General features: G+C 44.7%; 1 protein-coding gene across 1 annotated transcript in view; it reads left to right on the top strand.

The window, feature by feature from the left end:
• The first annotated feature begins 3,870 nt into the window (after positions 1–3,870).
• The window catches only part of DES (desmin), a 56,953-nt gene continuing 35,279 nt past the window's right edge, over positions 3,871–25,544 (top strand). Inside the window, exon 1 of the mRNA XM_082262062.1 lies at positions 3,871–4,500. Within this exon, the coding sequence (XP_082118188.1) occupies positions 3,965–4,500 (536 nt within the window). The 5' untranslated portion in view covers positions 3,871–3,964. The remainder of the gene's footprint in view (positions 4,501–25,544) is intronic.

Below are 25,544 nucleotides of genomic sequence, written 5' to 3' on the forward strand. Positions count from 1 at the left end.
AATTTTTTTTTTTTTTTTTACTTACCTCGATTCCTGTGAGCTGAGCGTCATCGCTCCCAGGAATCAATGCGCCTGCACTGGCCCCTACGTCAGTTCTGGTGCAGGCGCCGTCATACCTTGCAAAACAGCTTCTGGGAATGCCCAGAAGCTGTGCAGGGATGACGCTGCAGCCCCGGAAGTGACGGCGGGGCTGGTGCAGTGCATCGTGGGACCGAAGAGGACGGAAGAGGACACAGAACAGGATCGCGCTGGCTTCAAGCTGCCCACACCTGGGATGGCAGCGCTGGAGAATACATTTTCAAGGTAAGTATTTCATCTTGCAGGTAAGTGCAACCCGGGACAGATCAGAGGCTAGCCATTGTGGAATGCACTAGCCCTGACTGTCCCGGGGGTATTTTTATTAAAAAAAAAGTTCACTGGGTGGAACTCCGCTTTAAAGCGGAGTTCCGGGCACAGAAACCATTTTTCAACAAACATACCCCCGGGACAGTCAGGGCTAGTACATTCCACAATGGCTAGCCTCTGATCTGTCCCGGTTCGCACTTACCTTTTAGAAGAAATACTCACTTTTAAAACTTCTTCTCCAGCGTTGCCATCTCTGTTGTGGGCAGCTGAAGCCAGCGCGATCCTCTTCGGCGTCCTCTTCCGTGTCTTCTTGTCCTAGAATGCGCCTGCACCGGCCCCTATCGTCACTTCCGGTGCGGCGCCGCATTCCTCCACAGCTTCTGGGCATGCCCAGAAGCTGTTTAGCAGGGAATGCGGCGTCGCCCCGGAAGTGACGAGCGGGGCCGGTGCCGTCGCATTGATTCATGGGAGCGATGACGTTCAGCTCCCAGGAATCATCGCAAGACAGGAAGTGACGGCGGAGCCGCGGCTCAGAGGGAGGAAGTACACTGAGGTGAGTATTTTCATTCTACAATTACAAGGTGAGTGTAAAAAAAAAAGATTTTGTGCACGGAACTCCGCTTTAAGTAACATGGTCTAGAGCTAGACCATGTTACTGAAATTCAACATAGTCTAGTTACGTGCAACTTGTTGACATAAAAAAGTTAATTAAATCCAACATATTTTTTTGAGTGTAGGTTCACACTGATGCGATGCAGGCAGGGCAGCCATTAGAAACTGTGGGGCCCCTTACACAGCTTTAGGCCTGGGCCCCCCGGGTCTGACCACCAGCATTCCCCATGGTCCACTCACTGGCTGTCATACAGAATTTATCCACTGGTCATTCCACTGAGTCTTTTAATGCACCTTATTTTATTTTAACACTATTACAACCTAATATTTGAAAATGAACCCAATCCAGCAAAGAGACCTCCCCATATATTCAGCAAAAAGACATCCCCATATATTCAGCAAAGAGACAGCCTAATCCAGCAGAGACATCTGCAGAGGTAGAGACTCACTCCGCAGCTGCCCTGCTTTAGCAATTGCTAGTTACTACAGCATCAACAACTCATTGGTTTGAGCCAAGGCAACCAGGCCCCTAGGGATGCCCGGGCCCCCTACATGTGTATGGGCTGTTCCCCCCTGATGGCAGCCCTGGATGCAGGAACCAGCACGATTCCTGTGCAAGGTCCCCCCATCGCATAGAAATTTGCAGGCGGTTCACACTGCTCTCTTGAACCTCTGCTGGTGTCAATGTAAAGTAAACGACACCCCCAAATCTGTTCGCAGAACGCAGTGGGAACTGTGCAATTGGATGGGAACCAGATCTGAACACCCATGCAATCCGATTCCAGTGCAGACCGAAAAAAGGGTCTTGCACCATTTTAGTCGGAATGCGATGTTAATTTAGTCATAGAAACTGTGTGGCTGAATTTGCATCGCACAGACATCGCATGTGCACAGCAATGCATTGTGAATCACATGCAATGTCTGTCATCCCAGTAGTGTGAACCCAGCCTAACAAACGAGCGGTGCACGTCACTTCCGCTTGTTGGAACACAGGTGCAATGCAAACCGGTGTGCCTGGATTCCATTGATGGTCGTTTTTTCACTGCTACATTGTAAATGTGATTTTAAAAATTCGGTATTAAAAGTTTTAACCACTTACCGCATATCAACGTACCGGTACGTCGGGTAACTTTGCGGTAGTATACCGGGATGATGCCTCTAGCTAGAGACACCATCCCGGTACCGTGGTTTGAAGCCGACGGTCGGCTTTCCGTCGGTAACGACCGATGCGGCTCGGGAGCCGCTCGATCGTTACCCGGGTGAGCGGGAGGGGACGTCCCCCCCTCCCGCCGCCTTCCGTGGCTTTGCTCGGGGCTCCCGTCCCACCGGGAGCCCCGAGCACCCAGCCGGCGCGTCCGCCGGCCAGATGGAGTCCCGATGAATGCCGGAAACGGCATCGATCGGGTCTCCGATGACGTAACCCGGAGGCGGCGTCCATGACGTCACTTCCGGGTTACTGTGCTGCAAAAGGCTGCAGATTTGAAAAACGGCTGTATGCAAAAATGCAGTTTTTGGCGTTTTGCATACAGGGAAGTGTAGTGGAGGAGTTTGGGGTCTTTTTGACCCTCGATCCCTCCATAAAGTGTACCTGTCACTACATATTGGTGTCACAAGGGATGTGTTACATTGCTTGTGACAGCAATAAAAGTGATCAGATTTTTTTTTTTAAAAACCTGTAATAAAGTTAAAAAAAAAGAAAAATAAATAGGAAAAAAAAAAAAAAAATTTAGCCGCCCCGTCACCGTTAGCTCGCGCACAAAAAAAAAAACGTATATGCAAGTCGAGCTGCGAATGAAATCGCTGTTCAAACCACACATGTGAGGTATCGCCGCGATCGCCAGAGCGTGGGCAATAATTTGAAAAAAAGAGCTACACTCCAACTCTAAACTGGTAACCGTTAAATAAATTTAAAGCGTCGCAGATTGAGATCTCTATTGACCGTAGTTTGTCGCCATCCCACGGGGGGGGCGCAATTTTAAACTGTAACATGTTGGGTATCTATTTACTCGGCGTGACATCATCTTTCACAATATATAAAAAAAATGGGCTAACTTTACTGTTTAGTATTTTTTAAATGCAGTAAAATTTGATTTTTCAAATTTTTTCCAAAAAAATGGCGTTTTAAAGACCGCTGCGCAAATACCACGTGACAAAAACATTTTATTCTCCAGAGTCTTTGCTAAAATATATATATAATGTTTGGGGGTTCTAAGTAGTTTTCTAGGAAAAAATACTGGTTTTAACTTGTAAACAAAAAGTGTCCGAAATAGGGCTGGGGCTTAAGTGGTTAAAATTACTCTACTATAAAGAAATTCTTAATTTCTCTAAAATTCATTAAAGTGTATTTTTTCCAAAGAAATTGCATTTGAAAAACCACTGCGCAAGTATCGTGTGACATTAAAAATTGCAACAGCATAAAATTTGCTGATTTTTACCCGTACAGTATGTGAGAAGTGTCAGCAAGTGGTTAAATAGGTTCCTTCCCGTTAGAGGACATTGGCCGAAGAATGCAAGCTGATATTTCAAACTTCACGCTGCAACTCACAGCACATATTGCGCTTCCTCCTCTTTCTTCAGGTCCTTAGTTAATATGCAAGTTTAGGAAGTATATTTATGATTCCCATGAGAAAAAAAGTCAGTTATGTGACTTTATGGAGGGTAAGTAAAAGCGAAAGTCATTTTTTGGACTCTGCCAAACTTTGATTCCTTCATCCTCAGCTCTAAACTGTTCCTTGTCCCAGAGACACTTTGCAGCTGTTCAAGAGACAATTGCACATGATCCTTACTGGCGTACGAGTGGGATGCATGGGATGGAGGGGGCAGGAGAGAGTTTCATGACAGGAGTTGGGCTTGTCACAGAGGGGAGGTATCTGACATCACCGGCCAGGACATACAAATAGACAAGTATCAGCGCTCTCGCTCTTGTCAATTCACACTACTTCCAGGATCCTCATCCCTCCAGAGCCAAACCTCCAGGCTCTCCGCATCCAAAGCTAAAAGAGCAACCATGAGCCAGTCCTATTCATCCAACCAGCGGGTGTCTTCCTACCGCCGCACCTTCGGTGGGGCTACACCAACATACAGCAGGGCCTCCTTTGCGTCCAAAGGAGGTTCAGCCAGCTCGGTGAGCTCTAGGGTCTACCAGGTTTCCCGTTCAGCGGCTGTCCCTAGCCTATCCAGCTTCAGAGCATCACGGATTACCCCGGTACGGAGCTATGCCACAGATGTGCTCGACTTCAGTCTTGCCGATGCCATGAACCAAGAGTTCCTGCATACTCGCACCAATGAGAAGGTGGAACTGCAAGAGCTGAACGACAGGTTTGCCAACTACATCGAAAAAGTACGCTACCTCGAGCAGCAGAATGCCATCCTGGTGGCCGAAGTGAACCGAATCAAGGGCAAGGAACCAACCAGGATCAGCGAGCTGTATGAGGAAGAGATGAGGGAGCTGCGACGCCAGGTAGACATCGTCACCAGTCAACAGTCACGAGTAGAAGTAGAAAGGGACAACTTGGCCGATGACCTGCAGAAACTGAAACAGAGGTAAGTGAGTAACACAGTAAAAGGAGAGATGGACAATGAGAATAGCAGAAGGGTGGGGTGGACTATAGGTAAATCTCTATATTTTTTAAAGTAAAGGGTAGTCGGCTAGGGAGAAAAGTAAGGACCAAGAAACAGCAGGGTACAGGGAGTAAATAGATAAAGAGTAGTTAGATAGGGAGGAAAGTAAGGACCAAAGAACAGCAGGGTACAGGGAGCATATAGATAAAGGGTGGTCAGATGGGAAGGAAAGTAAGGACCAAGGAACAGCAGGGTACAGGGAGCATATAGATAAAGGGTGGTCAGATAGGGAGGAAAGTAAGGACCAAGGAACAGCAGGGTACAGGGAGCATATAGATAAAGGGTGGTCAGATAGGGAGGAAAGTAAGGACCAAGGAACAGCAGGGTACAGGGAGTGAATAGATAAAGGGTAGTCAGATAGGGAGGAAAGTAAGGACCAATGAACAGCAGGGTACAGGGAGCATATAGATAAAGTGTAGTCAGATAGGAAGGAAAGTAAGGACCAAGGAACAGCAGGGTACAGGGAGTGAATAGATAAAGGGTAGTCAGATAGGGAGGAAAGTAAGGACCAAGGAACAGCAGGGTACAGGGAGCATATAGATAAAGGGTAGTTAGATAGGGAGGAAAGTTAGGACCAAGGAACAGCATGGCACAGAAAGTATAACTAAAGGCAAAACATTTTTTTTAGTTTTGGATGGAGTGGAGAGGGTTTAGAACCCCTGTCAGTTTTTTATTGCTGTCTGTGCCCCCTTTAGGTAGATCCTCCCTCTCTATTTGTCCTGTTTACCATTATCATTGAGAGTAAAAGAAAATTCCAAATTTTGGTTTGTCCCCAGAAAAGTAATAGAGGGGAAACCTTCCAATGGGGACACTAGTTCTGGTGAACTGGGGGACCCAAAGGAATTCCCTTAATTTGCAGGGATTTCCTCTCACTTCCTGTTTGACTATTTATAGGACAGGAAGTGAAGGGAAATCTCTGCAGTGGGACACAGATGGAAAAAGTAAAACTGACAGGGGTTATACCTCTCCCTTACTTTATCCAAAAAAAAAAAAAAAAAAACGGTGACCTTTATAAGCCAATATATTTATGTATAATTTTTTTAATTGGAAGTAATGAAGGGCTAAACTTACCCCTGGTGTAGCCTTATTAACCTCTGCTCTCCCCCAAGCAGACACTGTATTTTACATTTCCCCCTCCCCTATAATCCATAATCCCTGTGCTTGCCATATAAGGGGTTCATCCTTCCAGGAATGTGGGAGAGGATGCTTCCATCGGTGTCTTTGACTTCCTGTCCGTGACCCGTCCCTGTTACTGGGGATTCTGCCCCTCCTAGGACACTCTGCTAGGATAACCATGACCTCTGAGCATGTAATCTACTGCTGTATGTGACACTTCAATATCTTCAAGATTTATAGATTTTCTCCCTGTGGATCGGTTTTACAAGTTGCTGCATTAAGTATGGCAAATAGTTTATATTTCCTATTTCTCAGTGCAGGTAGACAATTACAAACATGATTGATAGCTACAAGTAACATTTATGTTTGTTGCCTTCAGTTTTCATAGATCATCCCTCTATAATCTCCAGCAGAACTGATTTTATAACTAACCTATTCAGTTGTCTAGTGTACATATTTATACACTTACATGGGGTGGCATTACAGATCTATTACGATAGAGTTAACCTTCTGCAAAAATAACTGCTGAAGTTTATATGCCATGATATTATTGCTTCATAGAATGGAATGACAATTAACCACTTCTGGACCAGAAGATTTCCCCCCTTAAAGAGGTTGTAAACCTGGTGGGGTATTGTAAAGAGATTACATACATTTAGGTATCTTTGGCTTTGTCCTATGGAGGAGAGGAATGGAAAAACTAGACAAAGAAAAATGCCCAACACCAGGCCCCAAGGGGTCGAGGAGTGTGTGGACATGCTGCGGAGCTGGTGCTAGAATAGTTGGGTTGCTCATGTTTCTATGTGTATTGGTTATTGGCAAGTCTGGGTATGTCCAATAGGCTCTGTTTTCTATTATAATCTCTGAAAGTAAATAAAGTTGAAATAAAAAAAAAAAACAAAAAAAGAAGGTGGGCTCTGGGCCCTACAGCAGTGGTCCTCAACTCCGGTCCTCGGGGCCCACTAACAGGCCAGGTTTGCAAGATAACTAAATTACATCATAGGTGATCTCATTTGCTGCTCATTGATTGCAGTATTCTAGTCTGCATCTCCCCAAGGTAAGGTTAAAATCTGGCCTGTTAGTGGGCCCCGAGGACCGGATTTGAGGACCACTGCCCTACAGAACCTTTGGTGTATTTATACTTCAAGCATGTCCCATTGCTTGTATGGCTTTCATCTGTGCAGAGTGGCTACTCACATTTCCACATTTGTGAGACTCACATATACATCTCATCGCCTGACTGTCACGTTACACATGCAGAGGTGACATTTAAGGCCTAAATGTCACCTCTGCTTTCGTAACATGACAGTGAGGCGATGAGATGTATATGTGAGTCTCACAACTGTGGAAATGTGAGTAGTAACTGTGCACAGATGAAAGCCATACAAGCAATTGGATAGGCCTAAAGTGTAAATTCACCAAAGGTTTTAAAGGACCCAAAGCCTCCATTATACCCACCTGTCCCCTATGCAGCAAAATGTTGGCCACCACACAACCACTTGAAAAATCCTACTGTCCAGGTCCTTGCATGTGCTGTACACCTATGAAGATTTCACACTCCCTGCACCTGTCATACTTGGACTATAAGGCTTGTCATTGCTCTCCTTTCAAAACTTCTAGCTGCCTGGTTGTCATGCTAACACAATTGCTTTAGTGCTTTGAAGACCAAGTAAATTGATATAGGGGGCCTCAAGTTCCCTGGACATAACCGAAGGGCCACACATAATATTCTGTGAATGCAATGCTACATAAAGGATTTAGAGACTGCAGGCATGCAACATGAGATGATTTACTATGGTTTGCAGTAGGTATCGCCCGATTATCGGCAAAGACGATATGCACTTTCCCCGATATATTGGAATCGGCCCCTGAGCTTAACGATATTTCGGGAAAGTGCATGTACCGGAGTGATGCCTGCAGCTAGAGGCATCTCCCCGTTACCGGCGTCCATAGCCGATGGTCGGCTGTCTTGTAATGACAACCGATGCGGCTGAGAATCAACTCAGCTGTCATTACAAGGAGCGGGAGGGGACGTCACCCCCCTCCCGCCGCCTTCCGCGGCTCGCCCAGGTCTCCCGTCCCACCGGGAGACCTGGACAACCAGCCTGCACGGCTGCCAAAGACCCAATCAAAGCCGCATTCGGCTCTGATCGGGTCTCCATGTAAGACCCGGAAGTGATGTCATGACATCCTTTCCGGGTACTCGGCGCCAGATTCAAAAAAATTACAGCATTCAAAACAGCCAAACTTGGCGTTTTGAATGCTTTTAAGTGCAGAGGAGGGGTTTGGGGTCTTTTAGGCCCCCAGATCCCTCCACAAGAGTACCTGTCAAGTGCTAAAAATTAAATAAAAATTTTAAATGTACGAAAATTTCAGCCAATATCAGCCGATACCGATATGCATTCGCCAAAGTATTGGTATCGGCAACGAAAAACCGACATCGGTCGATCACTAGTTTGCAGGTTCCCCCAATAGGTGCCGAAGGTCAGAATTTCCCTCGGGGGCCACAGGTTTGGCACCAGGGTTCCAAACCACTCTGATTAGCCAAACAGCAGCATAGAAGCTGCATAAAATTGAACCTCTCATCAGTGCACTGTACCTATCGATGCATCATTATGGCAAAAATGTTTCTGTTTACCATATCATTAAAAGTGAAAGTAAAAGAAAATCCCAAATTTTGAGTGGTCCCCCAGAAAAGTAATAGAAAGGAAATCTTCCAAAGGGTACATTAGTTCTGGTGACCTGGGGGTCCCCAAGGAATCCCCTTAGTTTGGAGGGATTTCCCCTCACTTCCTGTTTGGTTTGGTTAAGTGAAGGGAAATCTCCGCAATGGGACACATATGGCGAAAAAAAAAAAACCTGACACTGGTTATAACCCTCCCTTGCTCTATCCAAATTGAAAAAAAAAAAAATAATAATTTGCCTATAGTTCTACTTTAAGTAAGTTCTTGCATTACATAGCTATTGATAAGTGTTAAAGTGGTTGTAAACCCACCTTTTCCCTATAGGTAAGCCTGTATTAACCGCCTTAGCGGTAATCCCGAACGTGACTCGGGGTTGATTTTTCATTGCAGGAGCGGTAACCCCGAGTCACGCTCGGGGTGGATTGCAGAGAGCGTAGTGGTGTTCTCTTACCTTATCCTGGCGATCCAGCGATGATCTCTCATTGCTGCGACCGCCAGCCGAGAGTCCCGCCGCTCCTCCGTCCCTCCGTCGGTACGATCACTTCCTAGTTCCGTTCCCTGCAGCAGCAATGCTGCATGGGAGCGGAACTAGGGAGGGAAATTCAAAAAAAAAAAAAAAACGTTACACAAAACACACTTTATATTATATTATATATATATATATATATATATATATATATATATATATATATGCAAAATTATATTATTGATTCAATTATAATTCATGCGTTATATATTATATATATATATGTGTGTGTATATATATATATATATATATATATATATATATATATACACACACACACACACACACACACACATATCTATACAGTAAAACCTTGGATTGAGAGTAACTTGGTTTGAGAGCGCTTTGCAAGACAAGCAAATTTTTTTTATAAATTTTGACTTGATATACAAGCAATGTCTTGATATACAAGTAGCGTCACGTCACAACTGGGTATAAAAGAGAAGAGAGCCGCCTCTAAGTGTAGCAATATAGTTACATTTAATGAAGGAACAACATATAGCAACTCACATGGTTGATGATTAAAACAGGCACATCTAAGTATGCAGGTATCCAGGGTAAAGCTGTTCACATAGACTGTTCTCTGCACTGTCCTCGATGTCATCCCTTCCACACTGCGCTCCACGAGCGATTCAAGCCTCGCTTTCAGATCGCTCTACCGCAGGGTAGTCTTCCCAGTCACGACTGTAGACTGACAGTGGTAAGAGCCGGCGGTGCAGAGGATGATCTATGTGGCACCTTTACTCCCGATGCCTGCATACTTAGACGTGCCTGTTTTAATCATCAACCATGTGAGTTGCTAAATGTTGAATCCTCATTAAATGTAACCATATTGCTACACTTAGAGGCGCTTCTCTTCTCTTTTATACTCTGTAGCTCCTGCTGGATTTTGCTTCTAATCTCCTTGTGGAGGCTGCCATTTGTGGATGGACATTTTATGGTTACACATTGACTTATGAATAAACGGTTGTGGAACGAATCATCTGAGTTTCCATTATTTCTTATGGGGAAATCCGCTTTGATATAAGAGTGCTTTGGATTACAACCATGTTTCCGGAACGAATTATGCTCGCAATCCAAGGTTTTACTGTATATAATATATAATGCATGAATTATAATCTAATCAATAATATAATTTTATTATATATATTATATATTAAATAATAAAATAATATTATTGATTTGATTATAATTCATGCGTTTGTGTTTCAAATTTATCACATCTGGGATGTCTACTAGAGTCTTGTTTTGGTCAGGTTTAAGTCAGTAATTACTAAGAATTGTAGGCCTATAATACATAACGCCAAATTTCCATGAAAAGAATTGTACCGCTTTTGGTATGTAATTCCAGACATAATCATACCGCCAGGGAGGTTAAGGCTTACCTATAGGTACTGTAAATATCTCCTAAACTTGCGCCGTTTAGTAGATATTTACATTGCATGCAGCCGATGACGTCATTGGCGCATGCGCTCTGAAGAAACGGACGCCCGTGACGTTCCTTCAGAGCCATGTGCCGTGACTGGCGGCTCCCGCGCCCATGCGTAGCAGTGACGTCACGCAGCTCCGGCCAGTAACACAGCCAGACTTTGCAGACACTGAAGGAAGACGGCCGAAGATGGATGTGGCCTTCAGCAGGGACAATGCACACAGTTGTTTTATCGTAATGCATAGAATATTATTAATATAAAAAAAAACCTTCTGCCTTTAGAACCACTTTAGGGAAAGTCCCAAACAGCTCAGAATTATTTCCCATAGTTACTTGCACACACTCCAAACCATCGGCTTTTTTTTTATGTTTTTGACTCAACTCACTACAGTTTGACATTTAATTCAGCCTAATAAAACTTAAAGTGAATTTTGCAGTAAAATGAAAAGTCCATTTACACAGCCTGGGCTTCTTCTCCTTCATAAATCTCCTACTATTAGCAGAGAAAAATGCACCTGTAAAGAATTAAGTTCTACCTAACTGGAGTTTGTATGTTCCCCTTTTGGCCTTAAGTTTTGGGTCCAATTCTGTTTAATTTATTCATAGATGATATCGAGGTCGGTGTTAAATTGGTCAATCCCAGTTTTTGCAGACGACACAAAAATAAGCAGGACAATAACTTCACATCTGGATATAGAAATTTTAAAAGGAAGACCTGAATAAGATAATGGAGCGGGCAACTACATGGCAAATGAGGTTAAATGTTGAGAAATGTAAAGTGATGCACTTGGGGGAAAAAAAACATAAATGCAAACTGCTCACTAGGGGGAGAACCTCTGGGGGAATCAAGGATAGAGAAAGATTTGGAGGTGTTGGTAGAAGACAGACTGAACAATAGCATGCAATGTCAAGCAAGCAAAGCCAGCAGACTATTAGCTTGCATAAAAAAAGGGAATTGACTCCAGAGATAAAATTATAATCCTGCCACTTTATCAATATTTGGTCTGGCCACATCTGGAGTTTTCCATCCAGTTCTAGTCACCAGTCCTCAGGAAGAATGTGCTGGAGCAAGTACAGAAAAGGGCAACAAAATTAATAAGGATTATTTATTTAATAGAGGACTTCAATTAAGAGGAACAACTACAAGCACTAAATGTATTCTTCCTGGAGAAGAGACGATTAAGAGAAGATATGATAGCAATATACAAATAGCTCAATGGTGATCCCAGCATATGAAGAAAACGTTTCAGTCTCAGGGAGTGTAAGATCACACGGGGCCACACAATGAGATTGGAGGAGAAGCAGTTAAACCTTAAACTGCTTAGGGGATTTTTCACTGGCAGGGCAAAAAGGATGTGGAACTCTCTTCCACAATTAGTGGTGTCAGCAAGGAGTTTTGATATTTTTAAAAGACTCTTGGTTGTGCATCTTAGTGAACACAACATACAGGGATATGGGAAATGATTATCGACACCGACACACACATCTACACAGGTTGAACTGGATGGACTATTGTCTTTATTCAACCTTACCTACTATGTAACTATATATGGAGTGCAGGTTGACTCCTGGTGCTGGTCTGACCATCATTCTGGTTAATATCTACATCTTTTTAGGGTATATCTCTTTTGCATGTGTGCTATCTTGTTTCATCGCCTATGGAGCAAACTATTTCATTGATACTTTATCTCTGGAACGGCTTGACTAGGGTATAAAAGATGATTTTGTTTCTATGACTTGAACAACACTCCCCCTTATTTCTTTACCCAAATAACACACAGGACACCAACCCTGGAGTTTAATGGCCAAAGCAACCTGTTATTAAACCAAATTGTATAAATAACATTTACAAATCATACAAGCAACAGTTAGTACATTCTGAAATTTGGAGCCCCAGGGTCCTTGTAGGCCCCACTACTTCACGTACCTGCTTAACCAAATTTAGGTCTCCAGCTGCAAAAAAACGATTCAAAGACAACACCACTATTAACAGATATAACCCAAGCAAACCACAGGGGAGCCGAACCCAAGTCACTACCAATTTAGATTTATCAAATAAAGCACATACAAGGACCTTGTACCCCACCAGCTGCCATGACAGGCCACCAAGGGAAATAGCCCAAAAATGCCCAGGAACATAACTACCAAAAGGGGGGGGGGGAGAGTGGAAAGTTGTTTCGAGGTTGTCTCTCTCCTGAGTGAAGACCTCACTAGGATCCTCCTACTGGTCGACCCCTAAAGTTGGGTGACCAGACGTTCCCGGTTTCCGGGGACAGTCCTCGGACAGAGGACACTGTCCCCAGATGAAGTCTATCCACGGTTTTGTCCCCGGATTGGATTTAAACAGGGGCCTGGGAATTTTAAAGACAGTCAGTGCAGAGTTTAAAAAAAAGAATTCTGAATCACACAACCACGCTCCTGCTAGCTTAGGGGAGTATATCTTTGCCATTATCTGTGCCCCTTTCTGATGATTATATGCTGGTCGGAGTAAAGGTGCATGCCCATTCCGCTCCCACTCTCATGTTGTTCTGCCTTGGCTCAAGTCCCGACCAGCCACCTGCCTGCCTATCTTCTTGCCTTCCCCGGCGAAGTGATCTTCCTCCACTCAGCTCTGCTCCTCACCCAGTAGTAGCCGGGGGCCCGGAGAGTGAGACTTGAGAGGCTGTGAGGCTATGTAAACAAGGCATAGCCGTTCTGTCAGCATGAAAGTCATTGATCCTGTATTCCTACAAAGCAGGGACAGGGACCTATGCCTTCCCTTAGTAAAAACACCTCCCCCACAGTGAGAAAACACTTGTTAGGCACACATTTAATCCTTTGATCGCCCTAGATGTTAACCCCTTCCCAGCCAGTGTCATTAATACAGTGACAGTGCATATTTCTAGCACTGATCACTGTATTACTGTTACTGGTTCCCACAAAGTGTCAAAAGTGTAATAGTGTCCGATTTGTCTGCCACAATTCTGCAGTCCCGCTATAAGTCGCTGATTGCCACCATTATTAGTAAAAAAAAAAATATGTCCCCAGATTTAATTTTAAAAATCTGGTCACCTTACCCTAAAGCCCCACCTGTTCCCTCCACTCCACCAATCCAGTAAGTGTCCCCTTACCATTTACTTTAAACCCTCCTGAAAACTCCTACCACTCCAAGCCCCCTTTTAACCCTTTCAAGTCAGCCCTCCGTCTAAGTTTCTTTTCCCTACTCCAGGCCTTACTTTCTGCTCATTGTTTACACAAAGCCTACCTGACTGTTATGTAGAGGGTTTAGTTCACTGTTAGGCTACGTTCACATGTTAGCGTAGCGGATCGCGGGCAGAATCACCGCGATTCTGCCCGCGATCCGGAAATCATTGCAAATCGCGGGACGCCTGTGCGTTGCCGTTGATTTGCAATGGCACCCCAAACGCTGTGTGATGTTGCCGTGATTTCTGCCTGCCGAATCGCGGTAAAATCGCGCAAACAAAATCGTGGGTTGCATGATGCCCAAAAAAGGTACAAGCGCTTCTTTGGGGTGTCTTGCAACCCGCGATTTTGTTTGCGCGATGTTACTGCGATTCGGCTGGCGGAAATAGCGGCAACATCGCACAGCATTTGGGGTGCCATTGCAAATCAACGGCAACACACAGGCGTCCCGCAATTTGCAATGATTTCCGGATCGCGGGCAGAATCATCCGCTACGCTAACATGTGAACGTAGCCTAACAGTGAACTAAACCCTCTACATAACAGTCAGGTAGGCCTTGTGTAAACAATGAGCAGAAAGTAAGGCCTGGAGTAAGGAAAAGAGACTTAGACGGAGGGCTGAAATCAACGGCAACACACAGGCGTCCCGCGATTTGCAATGATTTCCGGATCGCGAGCAGAACCGCGGTGATTCTGCCTGCGGTCCGTTACGCTAACATGTGAACGTAGCCTTATTGTCAGTTTATGTACCTGTCGTATGTTCCCTATTTTTATTGTCTGAAAACTCTTTTTCAATAAAAATATTGTGAAAGAAAAAGATAATGAAATATTACACTGCATTCTGTCTGAACTTTGCTTCTCCCTCTCCGTATCGCTGGTGCATGAAGTGGTCATTGGACACTATAAATACCTCTGGCTCTTTGCAGCAAAAGTAGCGTAGCAGAGACATTACAATTAGCAAGTAACAAATGTGATCTGGTGTCAGAACAGCTGGCAACTATTTATACCAATATGCCATGTGCTGTATTTCATCTGGGATATCAGAAGGTCAAATATATACTGTGACTGTCCTACAGCAAGGACAAGGACCAGCAAACATGGAACGCGACAGAACGCAGCGATCAATCTGCCATGATTCTTCATTCTGACTTTGCTAAACTGATTAAAGGACAATTCTGATTAGTTATTACAATATTCTGCACCAGGTGCATTATTACCCTAGCTTATAAAACTATTGTGATTGTCACACTTTAGGTCCCAGTGACTATGGGCAAAATATAAAATAATGTATATGACTTGGTCTGTCAGTACCAGTAACAAAGCAGTCTTTGTTTTTTCTGAGTCCTCTTGTACAGAGCACAGCTTTATTACCTGTTGATCCTGCCAGTAGATCCATTATTTTTCTGCTATAGGCCCCTTTAACACAGACGTTCCAATCGGGTCCACCTGTCAGTTTTTCAAGTGGACCCGATTGGAACCTCCATTCTTCTCTATGGAGCGTTTGGTGTAAACGGACATCCAATCCAATCTGATCCACCAAAGAAATGCGGATGGGGATCCGTACCCCTTCCATCTAGCGGATCAGGTCGTAGTCGGGTGCAAACAGACAATCGTTTTGTTTACATCCAGCCATTCATAGAGGAGAGTGGGCTGTGTCTGTGTCCGCTCTGCATGGGTGGAGCGCACACGGACCTGTCATCTGTCTGCTCAGCGGGGATCAGCGGAGAGATCCCCTGCTGAGCAAGCGGGTTGCAGCCGCTGTCCGATCCATGTAAAAGGGGCCATAGGGTAACACGGCTATTCATTTTGCATTGCAGCGTTCTCACACTGTTTATAGGATAGTCTTAAATGAACACATAGTTAATGATACACAAATTAAGGGACAACTTGAGATAATACTTTAAACTTTTTTAATACTGTACAGCAGCTTAAAGCGGAGTTACACCCAAATGTGGAACTTCCGCTCATTTGCTTCCTCCCCCCCTTCAGGTGCCACATTTGGCACCTTTCAGGAAGGAGGGGGGAAAGGGTACCTCTTTTTGACAGGTACCCTTCCCCACTTCCAGGAACGCCGCCGCGGCGAAGTGAGGACCCCTCCTCCTACCCTCCGCCGCCGACCCAATCCTAAAGCGCAGCGCGCTTCGCGCATGCGCAGTAGGGACCCGCCCGTGAAGCCGCATGGCTTCACTGCCGGGTTCCCTGACCGGCAATGCTGGTGGGAGCACCCGACAGCCGATGGAAACATCGACTACGGTGCTGACATCACTGGACTCCAGGACAGGTAAGTGTCCTAATATTAAAAGTCAGCAGCCACAGTATGTGTAGCTGCTGACTTTTAATTTTTGGAGGGGAGACGGAACTCTGCTTTAATAACGCACTATTAAAAAATCCCTATTCTCTGTTTTGGTTCTAAGGGCCAATGCCCTTGCCTTGCAGGGTTTCCTGGAGCCGCCCTTACAAACGCAATGTGCCATTACTCCCTGCGCCAACTCGCACAGACATCTTGAAACCCTCTGTAGAGCCTACTCCTCTGCATTGGGGAGTGACCGGCAGCTGTGGGTACGCACACACTTTGCATCAATGGCTCTAAGGCCTCATGCACACAGGGCGCTTTTTTACACCTCCTAAAAGCCAGCAGCGATTTTGCAGAAAAATTGCCTGACGCTTATAAAAGTGTCTAAAGCTTTTAGGAGTTTTTAAAGGCTTTAAGCTCTTGGGTGTCAATTCATTTCATTAGCCAGAAATAGTTTTATTCTGGCTATTGAAATTACTTTATGCTCAAGCACTATCATTTGGGCACGTTTAGCAGCAGGGCTGTCTTTAAGGCAGGGCAAAAGGGGCAGCACTGCCCGCAAATAGTTGATAAATGGATTTGGGAGGGCCCAAGAACATGTTTGCCCAGCGTCAAATCGATATTAAAGATGGCCCTGTTTAGCAGCTTTTAGCATCTTCTAGCAGCTTCTAGTAGTGTCCAGTGGTTTTTCTGCTGAAATCCAATTGGGAAAAGACCGCTCCAGGTGGGCTAGGTATCAGGTTCCGGTCGGATCCGTCAATCCAGAATCACATGAAGCAAAAAGAGATGACCGCACTCCGATGTAAATCAAAAATTGGAGTAAATTTATTCCACATCAAACAATAGGCAAACTGGAACAACACACTGTGGATGCAGGACACAAAGGCAGACGCGTTTCACGACTTAGAGAAACCAGTTGTGTAAGCAATGAGTAAGCGACATCTCTAAGTCGTGAAACGCGTCTGCCTTTGTGTCCTGCATCCACAGTGTGTTGTTCCAGTTTGCCTATTGTTTGATGTGGAATAAATTTACTCCAATTTTTGATTTACATCGGAGTGCAGTGGTTTTTCTGCCCTAACTCTGCTGAACCTGGATGCACTGGCAGTGTTTTTTTTTTTTCCGGCCTCTAAAAGCTCCTGCCACTAAACGCTGTGTGCATGGACACACAGACTAACATGGAGGGGCATTTTGAGTTAGGAAAAAAAAAAACGCCAGATGCCCCTAGAAGCAGCTGTAAAAACATTCAGTGTGCATGTGGCCTATGAATGATGGGATGTGTAGATCCAGGTTTGCTCCCATAATCCTTTGCCCACCTCCCTTTTTCCTAGAAGTTCAGGAAAGAGACACTGGGAATAAGGAACCACTGGATTTTTTTAAACATTTATCTAGTAAGTGGCTTGGGACATAGTTTTTAGAAATGTATTGTGTCATTGGCTTCCTATACGGGCATCAATACGGCTAAATAATGGGGGCTTTAAAGTGGAACTAAACCCATTGATTTAACAGTTTCAAAAAACAGTTACAGTATCTCACATAAGTGAGTACACCCCTCACATTTTTGTAATTTTTTTCAATTTTGACATTTTACTTAGGGGTGTACTCACTTTTGTTGCCAGCGGGTTAGAATTGCTGTGTTGAGTTATTTTGAGGGGACAGCAAATTTACACTGTTATACAAACTGTACACTCACTACTTTACATTGTAGCAAAGTGTCATTTCTTCAGTGTTGTCACATGAAAAGATAGAATAAAATATTTACAAAATTGTGAGGGGTGTACTCACTTTTGTGAGATACTGTATATTGCTGGAAATGCTAACTGTCACATTGGATGGGCTGTCAACCAAACTGTCAAACCACCAATTGGCTGGTCTCATAACTGATCACATGTGCAGCATCATGGAAGTTGCTGATCAAACATAGGCCAAGATGGCAGCTTCTTTAGATGAAAAGGATAGGAGGGTTTAGTCCTGCTTTAAAACTGCTTTGGACCATATGAATAAATTCAGATTTTTGTTAGCACAGGAAGTATAATGTAGTGATGTGATCATTTCTTTGCCCATCTTTCAAGTGTGTATTCCTGTTATGCAGTGTTTGTTTTTGCCCTTTGTCAATATGGCTGCTGTGCTCTCTTCTCTCTCTGCTTGATTGAGTGGAGGCACTGGCGCTTACTATAAATCCTGTCCTGATCACACAGATTATATAGACTCTGCTCCTAAATACTACACAGGTGGCGTCATCATACCCCAGTAGCCGCCAAGAGTGAATAAAATAGCGCTACAATAACAATAACAGTTATACTGGCAGGATCAACATGACGAACTATGATTCGAGGGGGGGTTAAAAAAAAAAACAGTATAAACATATATACTGGTACTTTACATGACCATCCACCCAAGACTGAATTTTAACAAATGCTTTCAAGCTTTGCGGCAGCTTAGTGGCAGGGAAGAAAAAGCCAACCACTCCATTAAAATTCAAAACTGACAACTTTATTGATCTGAACTAACAGACAAGGTGACCCTGGAACCCCTTCCTCTAAACCTCTGTGGGTCAAATGCGTCAAAAAAGGAGGTTCCTGGCAGGAATACCGTGTCCATTTGTCTGGATCAATAAAGTTGTCAGTGTTGAATGTTAATGGAGTGGAGTTTGCTTTCTCTTCCCTGGACTTTCTTGGCTTTTAGGGTATGAAATGGATCCCTGCCTGTCCTCTGGCATGTGGCTTTGGCCGGTTTCTGGCCTTGTGAGTAGCGGCCTCAGTGCACTTGACTTTTCTAGTTTACATAAGAGCTCCTGTGCGTAATGTAACCCTTGACACTTGCTGGTTTTTGTCAGGTTGCCTGACTATACATCTGTTACCAGCTGGACATGGAGAAGACCAACACGGTGGAGCAGTTGGTGAAATCCGAGAGCTCTGCACACCATGGGGTCACCAGGACTGGGGAGGACACACAGGTGTAGATCTCTATGGCTGGATGTCCAGTTGGGACAAAAAGAGCAGCTGGACCTGCCAGACTCCTATATAAGCGGCTCCTCAAGACTGAATTATAAAAAAACAGATCACAAGGAAAAAAAAGAGAAAAAACTTTAGTGATGTTGCTATAGAAAACAATTTTGTACCTTTCCACTGAGACAATTGAGTACTGTCCATGATAATTCTTTTTTTTTGCACTAACATAAAATTTTTCAGGACATGCTTTCGGGGTATGTCCCCTTCTTCAAGATCCAAGCAGTAGAGTACTGCTTGGATCTTGAAGAAGTGGACATAACCCGAAAGCTTGTCCTGAAAAATTTTATGTTAGTGCAAATAAAAAAAGTATCACGGACAGTACTCAATTGTCTCTGTCGCAAGTGCACTAATACGGCTACAATGACCTCGTACCTTTCCACTGACAGTTAGAAGACAACCTAAACATGACAGAAGTATGGAGGCAACCATTGCTGAGCACCTTCGGAAAATCTTTCTCTGATTTTCTGATAGTGTGTACAAAACTTTTGACAGCCGATTCCGACTTTTCGAACGAAAATTTCCGAAGGGACAAACTCCAAAATTTTTTCTCGTACCGAAACAGAAGGAACTATTTTTGCTTAATGTGTACCGTTTTCGTATGATTTTCGTACAAGAAAAATCAGAAAGGAAAGACTGAGCATGATCAGAAACAACAAAAAAATGCCTTTGTCTTAGTTCTTAGTTCTGACTTTCTGTGAAACAATGAGGAAAATCGACGATCATTGGCCCGATTTTCTTATAATGTGTACCCCACATAAAGCGCAGTTCCAGCTGTTTGTGTTTATTAAAAGTCAGCAGCTACAAAAAGTGTATCTGCTGACTATTAATAAACACACATTCACCTGTCCCGCGATCCAGTGAGGCCCAAAGGCTCGCTCCTCTACCTCTCCTCTCGGCGGCGCCGTCATCACTAGTTTGGGCACCCGGCTGTGACAGCTTGTGGCTTCACAGCCGGGCATGCACTGCGTATGCGCGAGTCGCGCTGTGCGTCGTAAATGACCAGGCAATCTTCTGGGACCTGTGACGTGTCCCAGAAGATTGCAGGGAGGGAGGGGGAGGGGAGAACTTCCGCTCAAATCTAAGTACCCGTCCCCCCCTAAAAAAAAAAAAATAACATGCCAAATGTGGCATGTCAGGAGCACTTAAAGCAGAAGTTCCACTTTTGGGTGGAACTCTGCTTTACCGACTCATTTAGACCTTGGTGATCTGGTGTATTGAGTTAAAGCAGAGTTCCACCCAAAAGTGGAACTTCTGCTTATATGCTTCCTCCCCCCCCTCCGGTGCCACATTTGGCCCCTTTCAGGGGGGAGGGGGGGAGAATGGGTATCTGTTTTTGACAGGTACCTTTCCAGACTTCCGGGAGACAGCGCCGTGCCCCTCCGTTTTCCTCCTCCGCAGGGACAATTACAAAGCACAGCTGAAAGGCTTCACTGCCGGGTTTCCTTACCCTGAATGGCAGCGGCAGCACCCGAGAGCTGACACGAAAATCAGCTTTGTGTGCCGACATCGCAGGAACCCTGGACAGGTACGTTCTAATATTTAAAGGTCAGCAGTGTCACTATTACTCATAGCAACCTAGTGCAGGGCCATCTTACTGAATGGGCACGCTGGGCAATTGCCTGGGATCCCCACTTGCCCAGAGGGCCCCAACTGCCCAGCAACTTAGCCCCAGCCAAGCATTAGTCCCGATATCCATGTGCATCCCGCCACCAAACTTAGCAGGTAGCAAGCACCCGTCGGCCCTGCGCTGCTGTCAGGCCATTTGGGCTGTGAAGGGGGAGCCCACAAATGCAGGAATGCCTGTCCGCCTCCACAGGAACAGGCACACACAGGACAGTAGAGTCTGACTCCCGTCTGTGTGAGTGTTCCCCGGACCCAGCCGCCGAACTTGGAAGCTGTCATTAGCCTGGCACTGCTGTACCAATAAATATCGCCCTATCGATAATTTGCATTTTTATTCTCGTGGGTGATTGTGTAGGCGGGGCCCCAGTGCACTGCATTGCCCGGGGCCCTTTAATGCTCTTAAGATGGCACTGACTTAGTGTAACTATCACCCATAGTAACCAACAAAGTGTAACTATTACCCAAAGCAACCAATAAAGTGTCAGTATCACTCATAGCAACCAAGCAAGTGTCACTATTACTCATAGCAACCTAGTGTAACTATGACACATCGTAACCAACCCAGTGTAACTATCACCCATAGTAACCAACCTAGTGTAACTATCACACATAGTAACCAACCCAGTGTAACTATCACCCATAGTAACCAACCAAGTGTAAATATCCCAAACAGCTACCGACCAAGTGTACCTGTCCCCCATAGTAGCAATTAGCCTTCTAATATACAAGGGATTGTAATGCCTGTTATAGGCTTTGGTTCTGTTTTCTTTACACCATTTTTCTGGCTGTGATCCTGGGAGACAGATCCAGTTCTGACATTAGCACCGAGCGGATGAAATGACTCCCTCCTCCCAGGAGAGAGAATGAGTCACTGACCACTTGTTCACAGCGGCAGCTGGGACACGAATCTTCCATCTCCCCACAGGCCAGGCCAGTCTTTGCACCACGCAGTCACACCACCATCATTTGCAGGCCTGTGAGCTCCATAACATGACAGTGAGGAAGAGCAGAGTCCTCACAATGTAAACCTCCCTCAGCCTGTGCTCCCTACATGGCCAGCCGGGGGACATTTTCCCACCAGGAACATAAAACATTCGGCAGGATGAGCTCATGCCCATTCCTAACATAAGGAGGAAGCTGCCATCACCATAATAGGAGAACAGTAGCGGATATGTCTTTAGCGATAGTGATACCATCTGCCTCCTCTGTCTCATCTAACATATTAAAGTAGATCTAAACCCAATCAGTAAAAGGTTAGTCTAATTCTTGCATTCAATCGTTTTAAATCTGCAGCTTTCATTACAAAAAAAAAAAATACCTGGAGATCCTTCCATAAATATCCTTCCTGTTATAGGGTGACAACTCTCTTTTTATTGTATGTCTGTGTTGTCACCTTGTTACATGCCCTTCTAGTGGAGGCTACAAGTGGCTGTGTTGATGTACATTGCACAGGTATGGTCTACCATTGTCACCATCAAGAAGCCGTCCGATATGCAGACAATGCTTAAGCGACTGTAGGCAATATACGACCCTTCCTAACCAATGACACCAAAAAGCTTCTAATCCACTCCCTGGTCATCTCTCATCTCGATTACTGCAACTCCCTCCTCATTGGCTTACCCTTAAATAGACTATCTTCCCTTCAGTCCTTCATGAACATTACTGCCAAGCTCACTAACCTAATTGCTCGGCTTCTGCTACTCCTCTTTGTCAATCCCTCCATTGGCTACCACTCACCCGAAGATACTAACCATAACTTACAAAGCCACCATAACTTGGCCCCCAGCCACATCACTAACCTGGTCTCAAAATACCAACCAAATCATTCTCTTCGTTCCTCCCAGGACCTCCTGCTCTCTAGCTTCCCTGAAACCTCTTCTCATGCTCGCCTCCAGGACTTCTCCTGAGCCTCTCCCATTCTCTGGAATGCTCTTCCCCAATGTTTTTCAAGTCCAGTCCTCGAGTACCCCAAACAGGTCATGTTTTTAGGCTTTCCATTGTTTTGGACAGGTGATTTGATCAGTTTCACTGCCTTAGTAAATACCACAGCCGTTTCATCGGAGGGAAATCCTGAAAACATGACCCGTTGGGGGTACTTGAGGACTGGAGTTGAGAAACATTGGGGAAGAGCATTCCAGAGGATGGGAGAGGCTCAGGAGAAGTCCTGGAGGCGAGCATGAGAAGAGGTTTCAGGGGAGCTAGAGAGCAGGAGAGAGAAACAGGGCTGCTGTTAGGAATGATGGGGCCCCGTACAGCCTACCTGATGGGGCCCCCTTCAACCCCATCCCTGGCCCCGCCTCAAAACAAAATGCAGGTTTGTCACCGTTTACGTATATATGTGCGGGACCAACATGCATGTTTGCAATTACTCATGAACAAGGGGGAATGGGGGCTTTAAAAAGGTTTTACATTTTATTTTAATTATGTTACTTTGTGCAAAGTTGCTGGGGCTATTATGATGCAGGGATGACCAAGATATCACCCTTCCAATCCAGGGACGTGCCAGTGTTCTGTCAGAATAGCGCTACCTATCAGATTCTGCTACCGGAAGTAATATACAGACTAGAACAACTTACTGCGCATGCGTCATGCATTCCAACATGGCCGCTATGCATACCAATAGCTTTCTTAATGACACGAAGCAGCGGTGGACATCTTCTTACACCCACACAAGTCTTCAATTTTACATTTATTTTATCAGTAAACTGACCTTATAGAATAAATCACAGTATTACATTTGTATTATTATTGTATTCTAGTAAATATAGCGAGAAACCTGCGGCCAATGTGGTGACGGCCACCTTGGTACACCCCGCACTGCTCAGCGACAAACTGATTATATAGTGAAATAGACTGTTCCACTCGGCTGCGGTGAAATAGTCTATTTCAGTATATAAGGTGAGTTTACTGCTAAAATAAATGTAAAACTCCAGACTTTCGTGGGTGTAAGAAGATGTCCGCTGCTGCTTGGTGTTCTGTCACATTAGGAAACCTATTGGAACGCATAGTCGCCATGTTGGAACACATGGTGCATGCGCAGTAAGTTGTTCTTTCCGAATGCCACTTCTGCTAGCAGAATCTGATAGGTAGCGCTATTCTGACAGAACACTGATACATCAATGGGCGGGAAGAGGTTAAAGGGGAGTGGTTTGACTGCACATGTTTACTGTCCCCCAAACACAAGTTTAAAGTAGCATCTCACTGTGTCCTATGATCAGCAGCATGAAAATCACACAGGCTACAGGTGCCCTGTCACAGTGTCATATGGATGCTGGGGATGCTGACTTTGTTATGCAGTAACACTCACTACAGTCATAGCTTAAAGTCAGCATCCCCAGCATTCATGTGACACTGTGACAGGGCACCTGTAGCCTGTGTGATTTTTATGCTGAGATCATAGGACACAGTGAGGACTCTATCCTCTGTTCTTCACTCACTGTGTCCAATCCAGCCACGCTGTCCTCCTGCTGTTCCCTGTCAGCTGCTGAGCAATCTGCCTCCGTACATGATCACACTCTGCACTTGAGTAAGGGGAGGCGGGGCTGAGCAGAGAACTATTGTATCCCTCCGCCAGGCAAAGCAGTGGACAGCAGCAGCCAGCACTATATTGCAGCAAATCACCATGGAACTAAATCCTATGTATACATGCGACCCGAAAATGGAAAAAAAGTCCCGCCACTGCACTCACTTCCTGGGCCCTTCTGCTGTCATTATAGGGCCCAGGAAAATGTAATTACACCCCCAAGAAATTACAAATTAGGAAAAGGTTTAGAAAAAACGATTTTTTTTGAACATGCAGAAATTTACTGTGATGCTGCCCGGGCCCCTTGTAGAGCTGATGGAGCCCGGGCCCGGTACAACAGGGCTGGTTGTACTGCCCTATCAGCGGCCCTGGAGAGAAACATTGCTCTACCCCAATCTGTCTGACTATCTCCTACTATGTTCACTTTTAGAAGATCCCTGGAAACACTTCTCTTCAGAAAAGCCTATCTGGCCCCCACCTTAACCACTTAAACCATGGAAGATTTTACCCCCTTCCTGACCAGGGTTTTTTTTGCGATTTTTTACTGCGTGACTTTAACAGACAATTGCGCGGTCATGCGACGCTATACCTAAACTAATTTCACGTCCTTTTTTTCCCACAAACAGAGCTTTCTTTTGGTGGTATTTGATCACCTGTGCGATTTTTTGATCATGCGCTATAAACAAAAAAAGAGCGTAAATTTTGCAAAAATAACAATATTTTTCACTTTTTTTTATATGAAATTCCCCCCAAAAAATGTAAAAATCTAAATTTTTTAACATTTTCGGCCAATTTGTTTTATGCTACATATGTTTGGTAAAAAAAATCACAAAAAGCGTATTTTGATTGGTTTGCGCAAAAGTTATTGCGTTTACTAACTACGGGAAAGATTTTTGTCATTTTTGGTGTTTTTTTTTTTTTAACGAGTAATGGCGGCGATCTGCGATTTTTTTTGCAGGACCCTCTGATTTCTCCTATATTAAACTGTATTGTAGTTGTACTGTCTACCCTCAAGTTGTAAAGCGCTGCATAAACTGCAGAGCGCAATATACGTCCTGTATTATAATAATAATAATATGTGGCTGACAGGGACATCTAAAGCTGGCAATACATGAGTCGAATTCTGAAAGAATTTTCTTTAGAAAATCTTTTCATTCGATTTTCGCACCATTAGCGGGCAGCAGCAATGGCCAATTCATGTGCGGCCATCAAATTTAAATGATGGGGCAGAAGAGTTGGACATTTTTTCAAAAGCAAACAATTTTCTAATCAATGATGGGAGAATTATGGGAGAAACAAAATCGAAAAAATAAATGTGCATGATCTCAAGAAAACAAAATTCCCAGAAAGAAAAGAAAAGAAGATTCATGGCCACAAATATTCTTTTCTGTAGCAACAGTGGTGAAATTGAAGGCTTTGTTGGTCAAATTTTAACCGCTTGCCGACTGCGCACAGTATATTTACTGCGGCAGTCGGCCCCGGCCAGGCAGAGTGACGTAGGTCTACGTCGCTCGCCTGTCACTCCTTCCAGAGCCAATAGCGGGCGGGCGCGCGCCCGCTGAGGCGCGCGCCCGCCTCGGCT

Source organism: Pelophylax lessonae (assembly GCF_965119305.1).
Source record: "Pelophylax lessonae genome assembly, chromosome: 6".
In the NCBI taxonomy this organism is placed as follows: domain Eukaryota; kingdom Metazoa; phylum Chordata; class Amphibia; order Anura; family Ranidae; genus Pelophylax; species Pelophylax lessonae.